The 18823-nt window shown below is 45.6% G+C and overlaps 1 protein-coding gene across 1 annotated transcript in view; it reads right to left on the reverse strand.

The window, feature by feature from the left end:
- Positions 1–16880: 16880 nt before the first annotated feature.
- LOC139602516 (polypeptide N-acetylgalactosaminyltransferase 18-like) overlaps positions 16881–18823 on the reverse strand; it is a 28020-nt gene continuing 26077 nt past the window's right edge. The window contains exon 5 of the mRNA XM_071452434.1: positions 16881–17357. Within this exon, the coding sequence (XP_071308535.1) occupies positions 17292–17357 (66 nt within the window). The 3' untranslated portion in view covers positions 16881–17291. The remainder of the gene's footprint in view (positions 17358–18823) is intronic.

The raw sequence follows: 18823 nt of genomic DNA on the forward strand, positions 1-18823 counted from the left end.
CCCGCCCAGGACACGCCCACTCGGGCGGCCGTTGCCATCTTGTACGGCACCCCGTGTCGGCCAGGGCGCCGCCAGCCTGTACGGCACAATTTTACGGCACTCGCGCTTTACGGCACCTTTTGCGACAGTCGCGCTTTACGGCAGTTTTACGACAGTCGCGCTTTACGGCATCTTTTGCGACAGTCGCGCGTTACGGCAGTTTTACGACAGTCGCGCTTTACGGCATCTTTTGCGACTGTCGCGCGTTACGGCACCTTTTGCGACAGCCGCGCTTTACGGCACCTTTTGCGACAGTCGCGCTTTGCGGCACCTTTTGCGACAGTCGCGCTTTGCGGCAGCTTTACGACAGTCGCGCTTTACGGCCCCTTTTGCGACAGTCCCGCTTTACGTCACCTTTTGCGACAGTCGCGCTTTACGGCAGTTTTACGACAGTCGCGCTTTACGGCACCTTTTGTGACAGCCGCGCTTTACGGCACCTTTTGCGACAGTCGCGCTTTACGGCATCTTTTGCGACAGTCGCGCTTTACGGCAGTTTTACGACAGTCGCGATTTACGGCACCTTTTGCGACAGCCGCGCTTTACGGCATCTTTTGCGACAGTCGCGCTTTACGGCACCTTTCACAACAGTCGCGCTTTATGGCAGTTTTACGACAGTCGCGCTTTGCGGCAGTTTTGCGACAGTCGCGCTTTGCGGCAGTTTTACGACAGCCGCGCTTTACGGCACCTTTTGCGACAGCCGCGCTTTACGGCACCTTTTGCGACAGTCGCGCTTTGCGGCAGTTTTACGACAGCCGCGCTTTACGGCACCTTTTGCGACAGTCCCGCTTCACGTCACCTTTTGCGACAGTCGCGCTTTACGGCAGTTTTACGACAGTCGCGCTTTACGGCACCTTTTGTGACAGCCGCGCTTTACGGCACCTTTTGCGACAGTCGCGCTTTGCGGCAGTTTTGCGACAGTCGCGCTTTACGGCATCTTTTGCGACAGTCGCGCTTTACGGCAGTTTTACGACAGTCGCGATTTACGGCACCTTTTGCGACAGCCGCGCTTTACGGCATCTTTTGCGACAGTCGCGCTTTACGGCACCTTTCACAACAGTCGCGCTTTATGGCAGTTTTACGACAGTCGCGCTTTGCGGCAGTTTTGCGACAGTCGCGCTTTGCGGCAGTTTTACGACAGCCGCGCTTTACGGCACCTTTTGCGACAGCCGCGCTTTACGGCACCTTTTGCGACAGTCGCGCTTTGCGGCAGTTTTACGACAGCCGCGCTTTACGGCACCTTTTGCGACAGTCGCGCTTTACGTCACCTTTTGCGGCAGTCGCGCTTTATGGCATTACCCTTTATGGAACTTTTATGGTACTTTACAGCACTTTACGGTTTTTATTTTGTTTTTAATCTATTTTTATTTTTTTAAATTTTTTTTTTTACTTAATGTTTATTTTTAATTTTTCAAGCTTTTATTTTTCTAATTCTATTTTTTATTTACTTATTATTTTTCATTTTTCTATTTCTAAAGCTTTTTTTTTTAATTTTATTTTTTATTTAATTTTTATTTTTTCTATTTCTAAAGCTTTTTTTTTTAATTTAATTCTTTAAAAGTTTTTCTATTTTTAGGGCTTTAATTTTATTTTTTAATTTTATTTTTCAATTTTTAAAACACTTATTTTATTTTTCTAGTTATATTTTTTATTTAATTTTTATTTTTAATTTTTATATTTATAAGAAATTTATTTTATTTTTTTATTTTATTTTTGATTAAATTCATATTTTTTTCTATTTTTAAAGTTTTTATTTTTTTTTTTATGTAGTGCTGCCCAGACCAACTCAAGCTGGTGATTGTGGTGGTGTTTGAGGGTCTTGCATTACGGCACTACCTTTTATGGAACTCTTACAGCACTTCACAGTTTTTATTTTGCTTTCCATTTATTTTAAATTAATTTTGTTTTTTTACTTTTATTTAATTTTTATTTTTAATTTTTCTATTTTTAAAGCATTTTTATTTTAGTTTTTAATTTTATTTTTTATTTACTTATTATTTTTAATTTTTCTATATTTAACGTTTTTATTTTTTATTTTTTAAATTTACTTACTATTTTTAATTTTTCTATTTCTAAAGATTTTTTTTTTATTTTTTTAAGTTTAAACTTTTCTATTTTTAAAGCATTTATTTTTTTATTTTTTATTTAATTTTTATTTTTAATTTTTTTATTTTTAGAGCTTTAATTTTATTTTTTAATTTTATTTTTTATTTTTCTATTTTTAAAGCTTTTATTTTATTTTTCTAATTTTATTTTTTATTTTTTATTTTTATTTTTTCTATTTTTAAAGTTTTTATTTAATTTTTTAATTTTATTTTTTATTTTTCTATTTTTAAAGCCTTTATTTTATTTTTCTAATTTTATTTTTTATTTATTTTTTATTTTTAATTTTTCTATTTTTAAAGGTTTTTATTTTTTTTTTATTCAGTGCTGCCCAGACCAACTCAAGCTGGTGATTGTGGTGGTGTTTGAGGGTCTTGCATTACGGCACTACCTTTTATGGAACTCTTACAGCACTTTACAGCACTTCACAGTTTTTGTTTTGTTTTTCATTTATTTTAAATTAATTTTGTTTTTTTACTTTTATTTAATTTTTATTTTTAATTTTTCTATTTTTAAAGCATTTTATTACATTTCATTTGGTGCTGCCCAAACCTGCTGTAGTGCATTTTTATACTTTATAATACTTTGAAGTCATTTTGTTTTGTATCCCCATATTTTTCCCAAATGGTTTATCCCAAACTGTACCCCCCTCCTTCTCCCTGTGTTATCCCTCTCCCGGGATGAGATCATCCCCAAACCCCGACCCTTGCTCTCTGTCAATGACTCAGCCTCCCATCCCCTCCATGCAGAAGTTTCGGTCCAAGTCGTCCAGTGATCAGCCAGAGGCCAGGGGTCAGCCCCCCGAGCCTTGCCCCATACGCTGTCCTGTATGTCTATGCCCCAGCATCCATCCCTTAGGGTCACTTAATGGTTGGTAAAATGTTATCTACTTTGGGTTTCCACCTCCCTTTAAATGTAACCTTGGCACATCTCCCTGGGGCTTGGCAGGAGGCCCCTGAGGTGCAGGAGCTCCTTTGGGACTCCTAATAAAACCTTGGATTAACCCCTGCTAAGAGTCGGCCCTTTATCATCTACCGCTGTCTCTGGTGTCTCTTGTGCTGCACAGGGGCCCAGCCCAGGTGCCCTCAGCACCCTCGGGGCACAGACAGAGAGTGTCTCCCCCCAGCCCAGGTGCCCTCAGTACCCTCGGAGCACAGACAGTGTCTCCCCCCAGCCCAGGTGCCCTCAGTTCCCTCGGGGCACACACAGAGACTGTCTCCCCCCAGCCCAGGTGCCCTCAGTACCCTCGGAGCACAGACAGTGTCTCCCCCCAGCCCAGGTGCCCTCAGCACCCTCGGGGCACAGAGAGTGTCTCCCCGCTCTCGGCCGTGTCAGGGCTGCCCCCCGGTGTCTGCCGACTCGGGACCGGCCGAGGGTTACTGGGAGGCTCACACAAACCCGCTCGGCCGCTGATTGTGGCGGTGTTTGAGGGTCCCCAGGACGAGGGAAGAGACGAGAATCTTGACTCCACCTCTCAGAAGGCTGAAATATTATTTTATGATCTCTATTATATTAAAAGAAAATGAGATAGTAGAACTATACTAGAAGAGCAAGGAGACATCAGAAAGCTGGAAAGGAATGAATAATAAAAACCTGGGACTGCTCACAGCCCCGACGCAGCTGGACCATGATTGGTCATCAAGTAGACACTGCCCAGGAGACCAATCCAAGATGCCCCTGTTGCTAAACCATCTCCAGCCCACACTCCACAGCCAGCAGATCGTTATTGGTTCCATTTCTGTTCTGAGGCTTCTCAGGAGAAAAATCCCAGCAAAAGGATTTTCATCAAACACGTCAGTGCCAGGTGATGGCACAGGCAGCATCGGCCGGCCGAGGTCACTGTGTCATCCCTGCCAGCCCAGGTGTCACAGCAAGGAGGAGAGAGTTCACCCTGTGCTCACCCTGCAATACAGAGCAATACAACACAACACACATATTAACACAAGATGATAACCTTTTTCTACTTTCTTTACATGTGGATTTATTGTTACAGGAAACCCAAAACAACAAAAGCACGCAAAAAACAACACTCATCTACAATTAACACCCCCTTCAGATGACACACGAAGTCACCATCCCTCTCATCACAACTGCTAAATTACACCCCAGCAATCATTGGTCCTCGGGAACGTGGTTCCCGGGAGCCTCAAAAAAATCTTCCTGCCTGACAAAAACCCCGGTCCCTGGACAGTCCGCGCCCAAACTCTGGTGATGAACGTCACCTCACAGACCGACCGGGACCGAGAAAAAAAAAACAGCCGGGGGGGGGAAACCCAGCTGGGGATTTTTTATTCTAAATTTGAAAATGAGTTGAAAAACTTGAAAAGCAAAAGTCACACACACAAGGTTAAATCCAGTAATCCAGTCGGCATGCGCTGACACACGCAGAGACGAGCAGACGCAGACAGACACAGACACGTGCTCTCACACACGCTCACACGCTCTTCCCACTTACACACTCGCTGTGGCCCTTACTCGAGACGCTGAAGAACGTGCTGCCACACATCTTCTGGCTGCGCTCCTTGACGTCAGTTGGTAGGTTCTGGGGAAATCGGTAGCCTCGGGGACCTGTGAGACGACAGGAAGCGGTCAACGAGTGGCTATCTGACAGCTAGGACTTGTCTCCACTCTGGACCAATAAGTTTTCTACCCAAAATCCCATAAAAGACAGATGAACAGTAAAGTTTTTATAACTCTTCTACCTGACTGTGACTACGTGCCCGGGCAGGGCAGCTCCAACCATAAGTGGTACAATATAAGTACACACAACAATCTAAGTCGATGCATACAGTGCAAGTGTACATAGAGGGTAGGTACATACAGTATAAGCCAGCACAGGTACACACAATATAAGCCAGGACTTGAGATAACTCGCTGGAAGATGAATTCTTGAGTCCTATACCCTTGAGAAGATGGAACCTATAGAAGTACTGCAGTCACATGAGGAGGGTGCAAGACACTCCCTCTAGCAGTCCAAGAAAATGGCATGGAAAAAAAGGCACTACCAAAGCTGGTAGTGAGAAGGAAGATGGATGAGAACATCTTGTCCGTTTGAGACATTCCTGTCTCAAAGAGTAAAAATGTAAAGATGCCAGAATAAGGGATATCCAGAAAGGAATGTGAGTAGAATACAGCCTAGATGGCACAGAATAGTGCCGATAAAGCATTGAGACGTAATAAAGGCCTATGACGTGGAAGACAACGGACACAGACACGGACAACACAGACACGGACAACATAGACACAGAGACAAGTGGCAACTGCCTGGCACTGTCCCCTTAGGCACCTGAGATGCCTAGCGCAAGATGTGCCAGAGGCTGATGATGCCAAAGGAGAGGAAGCCCTATGACGATAGCATGTGATGATGAAATGTAACTCGTTAAAAGAAGTTAGTGCCAAAGCAGTTAAGAGGATGCTCGAGAGGCTCAGCAAGCCTAGAGAAGGAAGCCGACGGCCGGGTGACCGTGGCTGTAGCTCCGGACGTGAAGGCGAGCTCCTCGGGGGAAAGATCCGTGACGACGTCGGGCTGAGGAAGGCGGACAACGCAAAGTTCACGAGAATGCTGAGATGGGTCGGAACTGCCCTGCCCAGCAAAGGCTCTGGTCAGGCTGAGGAGAAACCCTCTCCCTTTTCTTCCAGAGAGCTGGTCCCACTACAGACCTCTCCGCTAAGCTGACATCAAATTGCCCTCTGTGATAGTAAAGGTTTTTCCCCTTCTCCCAACTGCTGGCCCCGACACTTAGCTTTTGGAAAAGGAGCAGACAAAATCCATCCTCAGTCGGACGTGGATGGTGAAATGTGCTCCGTGTGTGCCTCGGTGCTGTCGTTTCCAACCTTTGGCTACGAGGCTCCTCAGGGTACCTAAGACAAAACAGAAAAGGTGACTATTGCCATCAAAAACAGTAATCCCCGGGGCTCCTCCGCACCCCTGCCCCGGCCCACCTCAAATCTTGATTTGACTCCAGAGGGTGCCCAGAAGATACCTGCAAAAAGAATAGGTACACACTTAGCATGCTGCTGTGTAACACTCACCTGTGAGTCAGCCTGCCTAAACACCGACTCACCTGCCCTCCTCTGTTCCTTGGCATGCCTAGGGCAGCGACAGCACCTGCAAAGAAACAAAGCAGAAAAGCATGCTGAGATACTGTGAAAACACAACCTCCCAAATCTGACAAGGATGCCACACTGATACCTTAAGCTGCACACAGCTGGAATGGGCATGCCCGGCCAGGATAGACGGCAAGTGGACCACCTAAAATAAAAAGTGGAGATGCTAAGAGCTGCACCAGAAACTGAGACATCAGCAAAAACAACTGCTTCTGTACACTACTCAATGCTCACCTCGCCCACTCGGCCTTGACTTCCTAAAAAGAGAGACAAAGAAGACTGCTCTAACAGCCATCATTTATGCTCTCTCTACAGAGACAAACAGTGACTGACCTGCTCGGGGGAATCCCCTCACCCGGGATGGGGGGCTCTGCCCTGGATTTCATCCTTCTGCACCTGAAAGAAAGGACAAAAATCAAAGAGCTGCAGGATAACTTAAGAGCTCCAGACATCTTGTGCCCATCTACAAATCCCACCTAGAGTCCAACGACACCCCACATTACAAACATCAAGTCCCCGGGACTTCTCCTATTGCACCAGGCTATGCAGCAAGGCAGAGCAGCTCCAGCACAAATGTGTGCAGACACCCGTGACACAGGACAGGACAAACAACGGGGACACAACAGGAACAGAAATCTCTGGGTAAGGAAAATGACAGCAAGCACCGAGAGGATGCAAAATTAGAGGACCGAGGTGAAACTGATGGCAGGCTGATGAAGTTCAGAGAACCCTGGAGGAACAAGATGCTAACTGAATGATTTATTCCAAGAACTGCAAAGATGGATGCCCGAGAATCCTACGGTCAGAAGCCTCTACCTGTCCCCACATTCTTACAAGTCCTAATCCATCATAACAGAACCTTGCAGGGTGCAGCTGTCCATACAGCTCAGAACAAGACCTGAAAAGACATCTGACCGGATGCTTCGAAAAAGAGTTGCCATTCTGATACCTGTCTGAGCTGCCGAGTTAAAAGTTCCATGGCATCGGTGCCAGGGCAAGGAACGCTGAGAGTACAGATGCTAAGACTGGTGCCAAGGTTTCTGACAGGCCCCTCAAAGGGCTATGATAAAAGACATGAGATATCCAACAACACATAATACACAAAAGACAAGTGACACAATACACACTGGGACTGCTCTGCCCCGCTCACCTCAGCACTGGGATCAAAAGTGAGATTTTGCTTTTATGGGGCCTAAGGGGCCACTTCATGGACACCCCCCCACCTCCAAAGCTACTCACCTCCAAAGCGGACTCAAATCCCCCCCTCCCAGTAATTCCCAAACCAGCACCCTGCTTTCATCCCCCCTGTGGGACATAGCCCTCTACTTCTCTCTCAGACATCTGGGGATGCCGGTCTCAGGTGCAAAGAAAGGCCACCTCGTCAGCTGGGAAGGTCCTGCTGGCACCGGGCTGGTGTCTCTTAGACAGCTGTATTAAAGAAAACCAAACATCAATGCCTGATCGTGGCACCACATCGGCCAAAACCCCACAAGTCTGCTCCTCACCCTTCTCTTAAGAACGCTCAGCTGCTTGGGCCGCACGCTTCGGGCACACTCAGAGACCGAGGCCGTTGCCACAGGGGACGCCTGGGTTAAGAGGAGATGAGGTGATTTGGCACGGCTGAAACCTGAGTGGACCCTCGCTCCTCCCCCCTACATCCCTGACTCACCACAACTCCTGGGCAGCTGCTGGAGGCCACCTGGATGGCACCTTTAAATAGAAAAGTTCAGGGTTTCATCACCAAGTCCTGTAATACATCCACAGGGCTCACATTTGCAGGAAACCCGGTGCATCGGCCGGCTGGTGACAGGGGCTTGGCATACTCCGAGTGGATTGCCTAAAGTGCACAAACAAGAACGGAAGCTTAGAGCTGCACCAGAAATTGAGACCTGAGCAATAACAACTACTGCTCTCCACTGCTCACCTTGACAGCTGGTATCCACATTTGCTTCCTAAAAAGAAAGACAAAGAACAGTGCTGTAACAGAGTCACCATATACACTTCTGCTGCAGAGACAAACGGTGCCTCACCTGCACGGGGGAAACCCCTCACTCGGGATGGGGCCCTCTGGCACACATTTAATCCATCTGAATCTGAAAAAAAAGTTAGGACAAAACTCAAACTGTTGCAGGATAACTTAGGAGCTCCAGACGTCTGGTGTCCATCTACAAATCCCATCTAGAGTCCCACTACACCCCACATTACAAACTCCCAGGGACTTCTCCTACTGCACCAGGCTATGTGGCAGGGCAGAGCAGCTCCGGCACAAATATGTGTGCTGACACCCGTGACACGGGACGGGACGTGACAGACAGGGGGGACACAACAGGAACAGAAAGCTCCTGGCAAGGAAAGTGGCTGCAAGGACTCAGAGAATGCAAAAGGAGATGACCAAGATGAGACAGATAGCAAACCGATGAGGCTCAGAGAACCCTGGAGGAAGATGCTGGCTGAATGATTTATTCCAAGAACTGCAAAGATGGATACCCAGGAATCCTACGGTCAGAATCCTCGCCCTAACCTCTCACTCTTACAAAGCCTAATCCGTTGAAATGGAGCACTGAGGAGCACGGCTGTCCGTGCAGCTCAGAACAAGACCTGAAAAGCCACCTGACTGGATGCTTCCAAAGAGAGATGCAATTCTGATGCCTGTCGGAGCTCCTGAGTCAAAGGTTCCATGGCCTGGGTACCAGGCTGAGGAACACTGAGATCACAGATTCTAAGAATGGCGCCAAGGTTTCTGACAGGCCCTTCACAGGGCTAAGATAAGAGACATGAGATACCCAAACATCACATAATACACAAAAGACAAGGGACACGATACACACCGGGACTGCTCTGCCCTGTGCACCTCAGCACTGTGATCAAAAGTGAGACTTTGCTTTTATTTCCCCCACAGGCCTAAGGGGCCGCTTCGTGCACACCCCCGTCTCCAAAGTGGACTCAAAAACCCCTCCCGGTGGGTCCCTGCCGTGCGCCCTGGTTTCATCCCCTCTGTGGGTCGTGGCCCTCTACTTATCTCTCAGACATCTGGGGATGCCGGTCTGTGTCAGGTGCAAGGGAAGGCTGCCTCGACAGCTGGGAAGGTCCTGCTGGCACTCTTGTTCAACAACTTCCTGTTGTTTCTTCGTCTGCTCCAATAAAGAAAACAAAATATCAATGCATAACCTCAGCAGCACATTGGCCAAAACCCAACAATTCTGCCACTCACTCTTTTCCCAAGAATGCCCGGCTCCTGGGGCCGCACGCTTCAGCCGCACTCGGAGGCTGACGCCATCGTCGTGGGGCACGCCTGGGCTAAGAGGAGACGAGGTGATGTGGCGCTGCTGAAACCTGAGCGGAGCCTCGCTCCTCCTCCCTACTTCGCTGACTCACCGCAACTCCTCGGCCATTGCTGAAGGCTACCCTGGTGACACCTTTAAACAGAAAAGGCAGAGGCTTCATCGCCGAGTCCCGGGATTCTTCCCCAGGGCTCGGGAGAGCGGCAAACCCGGCGTGTCGGCCGGTTGGTGACTGGGGCTTGGCCTACTCCGAGTGGATTGCCTAAAGCGCAGAAACAGGAACGGATGCTTAGAGCTGCACCACAAAGTGAGACTGGAGCAATAACAACTAACTGCTTCTGTACGCTACTCAATGCTCACCTTGCCCATCTCACCTTGCCTGCTGATGTCCAGCTTCCTAAAAAGAAAAAGAACAGAGCTGTAACAGAGTCACACTTGACACTCCCCCTGCAGAGACAAACGGTGACTGACCTGCTCAGGGGAACCTCCTCACTCGGGATGGGCGGATGGATTTTGCCCTGGATTTTATCCTTCTGCATCTGAAAGAAAGCGAGGACAAACGTCAAAGGGCTGCAAGATCTCTTCACAGCTCCAAACATCTTCTGTCTATCTAGGAATATCATCTAGAGTCCGGCCACACCCCACAAACTGCGTGTCCCTGAGCCTTGTCCTATTGCAGCAGCCTCTGCGGCAGGGCAGAGCAGCTCCGGCACAAACATGTGCAGACACCCGTGACACAGAACGTGACAAACGGGGGGACGTTAAACATGACACATTATGCTTGTGGTGAGGGTCTCGAGGGGAAAAGGCAAAAGGGACCCCAAAGACACAGTAGGTAACACGGTACACCCGACAACACGACGTGGACCGGAACTGCTCTGCCCTGCCCGCCTGCACGCTGCCATCAAATGTGGAGTCTCTCCCCTTAGCTGTCCTAAGAGGCCCCTTGGAGAAGATTGCTTTTCCCTCTGCTAATTTTTCAATCTGTCCCAGGAACTCCCAACCCGCTGCTCTCCCTTCTCCAGGCCGTGACCCAGACTTATCTTTTGGATGATCAGTGATGTGAATCCACATTGCACCTGAAATGAGTCTGCCTCGGAGGGCCCTGCGATCACCTGTTAGCCTCTCGGTCAGCTACAATAAAGAAAACCAAAACCAAAGTATGAGTTCAGAGTTATGTAGGCCAAATCCCAGCAAGTCAGCTACTTGCCCTCTCCTGAGTGTGCCTGGCTCCTTCAGGCTCCACCTTCATCCTGATTCCAAGGCTGTGGGCATTATTATGAGTGACACCCGGGTTAGAGAAAAGCAAAGTTCAATGGCATTCCTGTGAGTGCAGTGGACCTTGTGTGAGGAAGACATGGGAATGCCTCTGCTGTGCTTCTGAAAAGCCCTGTGTGGGGGGCCCTCAAATAAACACCCTTTCTCACCCTGCTGCCTGCAAACCCCCCTGCCCCCCAATAACTCCTAACTGGACACCTGCTCACCCTCCCTCTCCCAGTCACAACCCTCAACTCACCTGAAGCCTCCATCTCAAACATCATTTTTGACACTGGGCAGATGCCTCCTGTGACATGATCCATCTGCTGAAAGAAGTGCTGTGCTGGACACAACCTGGGATCTCTGGAAGCTGTGCACCTCCTAAAAACAATAAAAACACAAAACAAGAACAAAACCAGAAATTGCAAATGCACTTTATCACCCCTAAACACAAAATCTGACATTGTCACCTTAAATACTCCCTGTATTCCATGCCATTTTCTTCACAGGATCTTCCAAGCCTCTATTGCTTTAGATGCCCAGAAACACCTGCTGAAAGCAAGCTGAGATAAGCTGAAAGAGCCTCTTCACTGAAATGACAGGAGAGCCCTCACCCCAGCACATCCCAGAGAGGGAATGAAGCCCCTCAGCAAAGGCTGGGGTTAATATACCCCTGATGGTGCCCGCCTCCCATTCCCATGATGCCTGAGAAAAGGGAGGGGGCTAATCCCACTGAATAGAAAAGCCCACAGAGCAGCTGCAGCTGTTTGGCTCCTCTGACTCAAATTCAAAGGGAGTAAAGGCCTTGTTATAGAAGAAAGCTCTTCAGAAAAATAACAGCGCTTTCTTTTTTGACACAACTACTTGGAGCAGAACAACAGAAAAATGGTAAGACATAAAGCATTGTGTTTAGGTAGCATACCTAGATAAATTGGGTAATTTGCTGTTAACTTACTTAATTAATCTGTGTTTAACAAAAGCCATCTAATAAATTAACACCCAGAACTTCAGCAGCCCAGCTGGCCCTACCAAATCTCTCTGTTGATACATGCAGTAAACAAAACCAAAATCCCAGGAATACCTATCAGAAGTCTAGGAAAGAAACCTCTTGAAATTTATCCTACCTCAAATACAAACCAACCCGTCCAGAAAGTTAGCTTCACTCAAAAAACTATTTACACAGAGTTAATAAGACCAAGAAATAAAACAACACACCATCTACCACCAACGAATACAACAGTGAAGGAAAAAAACCCATGTTTTTTTCTTTTTTTTATTTCAACTAACTTCCTTTATTAGCTAGAACCAAAGATTTTGCCAGGGCTGTAAAAAAAACCAACAACTTCTTTTTCTTCTTCTCCTTCTGAAATGTCCCTTCTCCTTCCCAAATTCCTTACAACTTCTGAGTTTCAATCCAAGCCAAAAGCAAAATCCGTGCACTTGTGAGTCCGGTGCTCCTGTCAGATTCTCTGTCTCACTCCACATCTTCTTACACTTTCAGTCTGAACGCTGTCCTGCCCTGATGGGTTTGACAGAAGCATTGGCACATGTTAAGAGAGCATTTCCCTGCCTCCCTCCCTCCCTCCCCAGAGCTGGTTTCCTTAGCGCATTTCAATCGATCCCAGCCCGCAATGATGCGCGCTCACCTCAAGGCTCACAGCAAGCACGCAGCAGCTCAGGCTGACTTGGCTCCAGGGCTCTGTGCTTGGATAGCTGAGAAAACTTCCGATGAGCCTCTGTTCCAAGACATTGGAATGCAATTTCCCTGTGCATTTGGTGGCAGCTTTGGGTCCCTCTGGGGGACGGCACCCAGCGTGACCCCCGCCCCTCGCCCGCCCCCCACCGGCTCCTGCACCGCCGTGGGGCTCCCTCTCCTGGGCACCTTGGGCTGCCCCCAACGGCATCAGAGCCCCGAGCCCTCACCCCGCCTTTCCCTGACCCCCAAAGAAGGCTCCGAACGAGTCCAACTGCCCTGGACAGCAGCGCAGCGCTTCCCCCAAGCCCTTCCCCAGATGATGAAATCTCCATGTGATTCAATTTCTCCTAGGAAAATTCAGTCAAGGGTTTAATATCTGAAAGCTTTACTCTCAAGAAGAATCATTTAAATTTGCCATCCTTGACAGGAGTTGTGATTGTGAGACCAAGTAGAGGAAGTCATGCTGCGGAACAATAAAATGATTTAAATATGAACTGGTTCAAGCCTGAACTGACACTTTGAATGTTTCTGTCTCTCTGCTAAAAAAATTGGGTGTAAGAGAGGGGTTTAACTTTGTTCATTGCTAAATACACAGAAATCTAACATTGAAGTGCCTAGGCACAATACACACAGGTTAGAAAAATGGCGGTGGTACACATTGCATTCAGCTGCAGGCAGAAGGATTAGCTACCTCACACATACCCAATGTGCCTTCCAAGATATTCAATTGAACTTTGGACTCTGATTTCTAAGAACAGGAAAGTGAGGCAGATTAGGAAAGTGATGCCTGCCAGAAATGTAAAGCTAGCTTTGATACAGGTTTGGTGGTTTTGTGGTATTTTTTTCCCTCCTGCAATGCATGCCCAGGTAAAAGGTGTTCAATAGCAAAGCACGTTAGGCACACTAAAAGTCAAGGCAATTCACTTCTTTAGTGTGATGATCTTTCTTCATCTCTTAATAAAAGAAGCTCTCTCTGAATGGCTGCCAGATCTGATGAGATATGGTCAGCAAAAATGCCTAAAGCACGAGACCTGTTCTGGAAAGTGCTGCCCATGCACAGCTTTTGATTCTTGTCTTTGCACTGCTTGTGTTGTACTTTTTCTACTGTTTAGAAAGGTCTCGGCATCCAATATTGGTGGCAAGGTCCTTTTTGTGCAACAGGATGCTTTTTGTGGTTGTCAGTGCTTATTCAAGGTGATCTGTCCACAAGTTTGGGACATATTTTTAGAATCTCCTCTTTAATTGTGAGCATTTCCAGAGCATTTAACTCAAGTGATACTTCTTGTGTTAACAGCTGAACAATGTCTAGGAGAATACAGAAAACTATAAAATAATGGTAAATCACAAAAATATGATGCACAGAAAACCCTTATTAACAGATGCTGAAAATAAGAATGTAACCTTTGGTGGCTTGTTTTGAATTTGAATGAGTGCTCTTGTCATCTGCAGCAAAATATTCCTAACTGCTATGAGAATAACTGGCATTTATGGGCACTTAAATATGGTTCTTTACTATCTGTGTTTGCAGAAAATGGGCAGATCTTCCTGAGGTTAGCTGTTGGTATGCCACTTCTAGAGCAGATGGGGAAATAAAACACTGAAATCAAGTGATTTTAGCAATGAGAGAAGCTAAGGGACTATCAGTCCAAATGACAAGCTGGGGCTCACACCATTCTTTGTGTGTGCTTACAGGAGCTTTGGTTCTCTAGGAGTAAGAAAGAGTCTCTATGTTAAAATGTTTGCCTGCTATTGTTGATTAAAGAAACCCCAAAACTGCCACCCACACAGACTTCTGATCAAGAATGTCAGCAGAGTTTAAAGGCTGAACTCTTCATACTTTTAGGCCTGAGCAGTCACCACCTTCTAAACTGTGGTCTAGTTTATTTAGACTACTCAGTTTCTTTCCTTTTAAAATTGGAATTAAAATTTCATGCACCTTTGGCCTTTTGAACTAATATATATTTGTTGTTTTCATATCCTAAGATTATATTCTTCAATTGAAAAACTATCCTATCATATATGCACCTCAAATGAGACGACTTCACTGGAAACAATATATTATCATGAAAAGTATGCTTTTGTAGTGCTAAACAGTTTTCAGCTGGTTTATCACAAAAATCCCCTCAGACTGTTCAGAACAAGACTGAATTCAGGTAAAACTGTCATTTCATGTGACAATGCAAAGCTCATCTTAGCCAGTAAACAACAATACATTGCTTTGCTGTCAAAATGTAGCCATGAAGGACAGACCTGAGACTCAACTTTTGCACTTTTAAGTATTTTTAAAGCAAGGTGTGCAGCAGGGGGAAAGTTTAGAAAATCAGTAGAAAATGCACTGTTAGATAAAAGCCTTGCTAATTGCCTCCAGAGCCTCTGCGTGAACACAGCTATTTTGTATTCTGGTTGGAGAAGTTATTGTGGAAAACTTCCAACATGCACTTGAAAAAATGTTGAAAAAGGATCATGTGTTCTGTGTTTTTTGTCAGCATTAAAAATAGCTGCAGTGCTGAAGGTGATCTGTGTAGCAGTGATGTAATTGTGAACCAAAGCTGACATTTTGGTGTCTTATCTGCACGTCTCAAAAGGCTCTAGTTGGAGAAAGTGCACTTTAATGTAATTTTGCTTCTGTTGTGGTTGGCCAGTGAGCTGTCTGTGTACATGCATGCTGATGTTTTAAATATAAATTTACATGTATTTGATGATGTAGAGATACACACACACAAATACACATAATTTAGGTCTGCAAACAAAATGATGCTTACAGACACATTTTTACATTGATTGTAAAATGTGTGACCTTCTAAAATCTGTTTCCCTTTATATCTCCAGCTAAATAAGTATTCAGTGCTACCCAGTATAAAATGACATATGACAGCTACTTGCTTAATTATAATTTTTGCAACTACCTCTTGATTACCATACACAAAAAGGCTCAGTGATTAGTTTTGACTGATTAACTTCTGTTTATAAAAGACAGAGAAAAAGACACATGGTGTTGGAGGATGAAATTCTGGTCCTTCAGAAAGAGGAAGCCAAAGAACCTTCCCCAGCAAAAGAGGACAATCCTAAACCATGCCCTGCACAGTCACTCCCAGCAGATGTTGGCCAGCCTGGAAAGATCAGGCAGGCAAGGATAATCAGGAATTCTCCTGTCAGAGTTCCAGCTGGGAATGACTGGGTATGGTGTCAGTCATCTCTGCTCCTGAAACCGGTAGCTTTGTAAAAATAAGTATATAAACAGATCAATGAATAACTTCCCGGAACCTGGATCCCTTCTGAACAGCCCATCTTCAAAAGTATTACCCAGGGTCTCTGATAGCAACCAAGCCCTAACAGCTTTTCCCTGAGGATGTGGAGGTGCTCTGCAGGCTCTCCTCACATCACCAGCACAACTTTTTCCTCCTTGGTGCTGGTGGCTTGCCCCAGGTGCAAATGTGGTGAGAGAACACACAGTGGGAGACCTTGGGAAAGCACCCTAGGTGATATCCTGGCACGAGGGATGATACCTGACAAGATATTTGCTGTCCATAAATATTTAAGCAAGTACTGTAGGAAGGCGGCTTGGGGTTTCTTGCAATGTTCTATTTCCTTTAATTGTCAGTATCTCCTTATCAGCTGGTAGATGTGGTAGGTGTACTGTTATTGTCAAGAAAAACTGATCAAAATACGGGGGAATTTACATACAAATAAAAGCTGCTGGAAATGAACTCTAGTAATCCCAGTGCTCTGGTTTACCTCATCAAATTTCCTCTCCTCGCCAGTCTGAGCAGAGATGAAGTGATGTGGAATTGCATTCACACCTCCTTCAAGGCAGGAAGAAAAGCAGAGTGAATTCATCCCTTTTTCTCTTGGATGGAGCCACTTTTACCCAAGTCTGCAGCACCCAGGGAACAACTGCATTAAAAAAAAAAGACTTGTAAGAACAATGAAGAATTGGAAGGAAGGTTCAGCCACTGAAATGGAGGCCAGCCCACTGTGAAATGTCAGGGTTTATATTTTACTTTTCTTCCAGTAGCTGCTGCTTTTCTCTTGGGATATTTTTTCCCTTCTTTTTAATAAATTCTCTTCCCTGCCTCACTTGAGCCCTGGAGCTTTCTCTGGGGTTTTATTAAGTGGTACTGGAGAGGAAAAATACTTGGGGACATAACACCTCCACACCCCAGACCTTTCCCCTGTATTTGCACACCGGTACCTACCGTGGCCTAGACAGAGCTCTGGAGGGAGACTGGAGAAAATCCTCCCTTGCTGTAGCTGCTGGTGTGCAGGTAGAACTCTTTATCCAAAGTCTGCAGAATTCTGATGCTCTGCAGCAACATGCCAGGATCAGGCTTGGGTTAATGAAGCAATGAAACCAGCACTTAGCTTCCAAATTGATTTCCATGGAGACACCTACCCAGTAATAGTGTTTGGGCTTTTTTATTCAATAAAAGTTTGAGATATAAATATTCTCCATTTGCTTAATAGTTACAGTTGTAAAATATTTTAGGATAGCCTACCCGTCACCTGTCATTCAGCATCTCTATAAATGTCGTGAAAACATCATGGTGAAATAAAAACTTCTTATTTCCAGCCCACAAACCCTATTTCCACACACTCACAAAATCAAATCAGAGACAAAAAGGGGAGAGAAGGAGCTGGGGGGACGGGGAGCGGGAGGGATACAGTACAGCAGGCGACAATGCAGTACTTGCTACACAGTAGCAAAAGAAATGGGTACAAAATTTAGTCTGCTATAATGACAAGCTTCTCAGGACATTTGTTATGGACCAGCGTTGTCCAGTGCACTTCTGAAGGACCACTTGAAATCCAAATTAATTTTCATTGTTCTCCTGCAATTCCAGGCAGCGCTTGGATTTTCGGTTCTGGATAGGACCTCCCTGTAGAGATTGGGGCAAAAAGAAAAAGAAAAAGAAAAAGATGAAAAAGAAAAAGAAAAAGAAAAAGAAAAAGAAAAAGAAAAAGAAAAAGAAAAAGAGGGGTTTGTGTTAAACACTGACCTTGTTGCATTGCTCCTGCGGGGTAACAGAAGTTATAGAACATTCCAGTGTCCATCTACTGTGAAAACCTTTACAGTTAGAGACAAGGTGAGGATTTGCTGGATTTGGAATGAAGGTTCCTTTGTTGCAGGCTGGTTTAATCTCTGATGCAGTTTGCAATAGTCTCAATTGCCTGGTTTCCATTTCAGCAAATGGGATTTCTGGAATGGAGCTGTGTTTCTACCCATGCATTTTAACCATAAAAAAGCCAAAAGCTTTCCTGTTTGCTTGAGTTCCCTGATTTTGTGGTTCTGCTGCACTTCTGAACACCAAAATAAGGCAAAACACAGCCATGGTATGCTGCATAAATGATCAAATGCAAAAACTGTTTTTTCCTTGAATACTGAAATGTCTTTTATAATCTTTTCTTGCTAATTCTCAGTATTGATTCTGTTCAATTCCCAGCTTAATGCTGCCTTATTAAAGCCTTGCCTTCATTGTTGAGTTGCATCAAGCTTTAAATCTCTGCTATCGCACAAAAACCTATAGACCTCAATTACAATTAAATTGTCATGCAGGTGACATAAATTACATTTCCCCCTCTTGAAATCTATTTTCAGTTGGTTCTCTCCTCCTCTCTCCTGTCTAAGGAAGGCAACAGATAACGTGTACACATCAGGGTCTGGGAGGTTTCTGCCAAGATACATGGAGATAGAGTAAATTGCACACAGGTCTGAAAGTGGCTTTCTCTAAAAAGGACCTTGGGCTTGTGTAGAGAATCACTGGCTGAATCTGTAAATCAAAGAAAGGATTTGGTGCAGATTGGTACACCTGAAGTATGGAAGGAGCAGAAGCATTCAAATCGCTTATAGGTACGATGGGAAAAAAGAGTTTCTGTAAAAAACCCAAACTGAATACCCAATTCCATGCAAAAGCCCACCACCTCATAGCTCTGTTCAAGTCTGTGTTGTCCCTTGTATTATAAAGTCATTACAAAGTGGAAGGACATTGGCACAAACCCCACAGAAAGGCTGTGTGCTGTTCCCCAGCCAGGGGCAGCTTGTGCCACTCAGGGCAGGTTCTGCTTCATGCACACAGGTGGCTCAGGGTCCCCTCCTATCCCACCAGTAATGCTTAGCGAGAACTTTCTCTGAGATGGGACTTCTAAAATACCATTTTGGACCTGGTTAATGAAATACAGAATTAGGTTTGAAAGCTCCACATTTTAAATATAGCTTTGGACAAGAGGGACATTTCTAGAATAATCCACAAAAATTTGAAACGTGTGGCTCCCATAAATCCTCCTGGTAGGCCTATGTGCAGCCTTGATAAAACTCCCACTGATTACTTTGCCAGACAGACAGGCT

This window comes from Agelaius tricolor, unplaced genomic scaffold, assembly GCF_023055355.1.
Source record: "Agelaius tricolor isolate 1412-34295 unplaced genomic scaffold, bAgeTri1.0.p SCAF_34, whole genome shotgun sequence".
In the NCBI taxonomy this organism is placed as follows: domain Eukaryota; kingdom Metazoa; phylum Chordata; class Aves; order Passeriformes; family Icteridae; genus Agelaius; species Agelaius tricolor.